This window comes from Sphaeroforma arctica, assembly GCF_001186125.1.
Source record: "Sphaeroforma arctica JP610 unplaced genomic scaffold supercont1.13581, whole genome shotgun sequence".
Classification (NCBI taxonomy): domain Eukaryota; class Ichthyosporea; order Ichthyophonida; genus Sphaeroforma; species Sphaeroforma arctica.
The window spans coordinates 1-644 of record NW_014026977.1 but is presented as its reverse complement, the minus strand read 5'-3'; the positions used below and the strand labels follow the sequence as shown (position 1 = coordinate 644).

The 644-nt window shown below is 46.3% G+C and overlaps 1 protein-coding gene across 1 annotated transcript; it reads left to right on the top strand.

The window, feature by feature from the left end:
- Nucleotides 1-189: 189 nt before the first annotated feature.
- On the top strand, nt 190-527 carry SARC_18073 (hypothetical protein; the record flags this gene model as incomplete). The annotated part of the gene is made up of 1 exon (XM_014287845.1): nt 190-527. A coding segment is annotated over one exon (338 nt), but the record flags the coding sequence as incomplete, so codon positions are not given.
- Between the last annotated feature and the right edge of the window lie 117 nt (nt 528-644).

The following is a 644-nucleotide window of genomic DNA, read 5'->3' as shown; positions in this document are numbered from 1 at the left end:
TGGTCGATACTCCGTCACATGTCCAGAAGTGGCTGAAAGTCCTGATTTCTCAGGCCCGATCAATTCAGGTGTGTTATGTTTTCAATTTTATGTCGGATATTTCTATTGATTGTTTTATTTTGTCTTCCTCTCGTCTATTTGTCTCTCCGTTGTCCACTCACTCCCGTATACTACTCTATCATATCGCAGGACCCGCGGATACCGATGGTATCACGGAGAAGCACTCTACCAGTATTTCTGACACAAACCCTATTGTCGAGGATCTGGACTTCAAGTATGATCCGTTTGGAACTGCAACAGGATCAGTCATCAATGGCCTAGATGACAGTCCGATTACCGGAGTCAAGTGCTTGCTACAGTTTGTCCAGCCCGACGGGCAAGTATTCTCACGGGAGGTCGATTCTGATGATGATGGTATGCTGACGATGACAGGCTTGGTAGACGGGTCATACATTCTGAGTTGTCCGAAAGAGTTGCCCGAAGGTGATATCAGCAGTGGACCAGAGGACCATGACGATTTGGAAGAGGTTACATCATTCATTATATCGCCTAATAAGAAGGATGTCACAGATCTAGATTTCGTCTATCTAGAGCCCGGAACAATCGCCGGACACACTTACTTGGACGGCACGACGATCTCTATT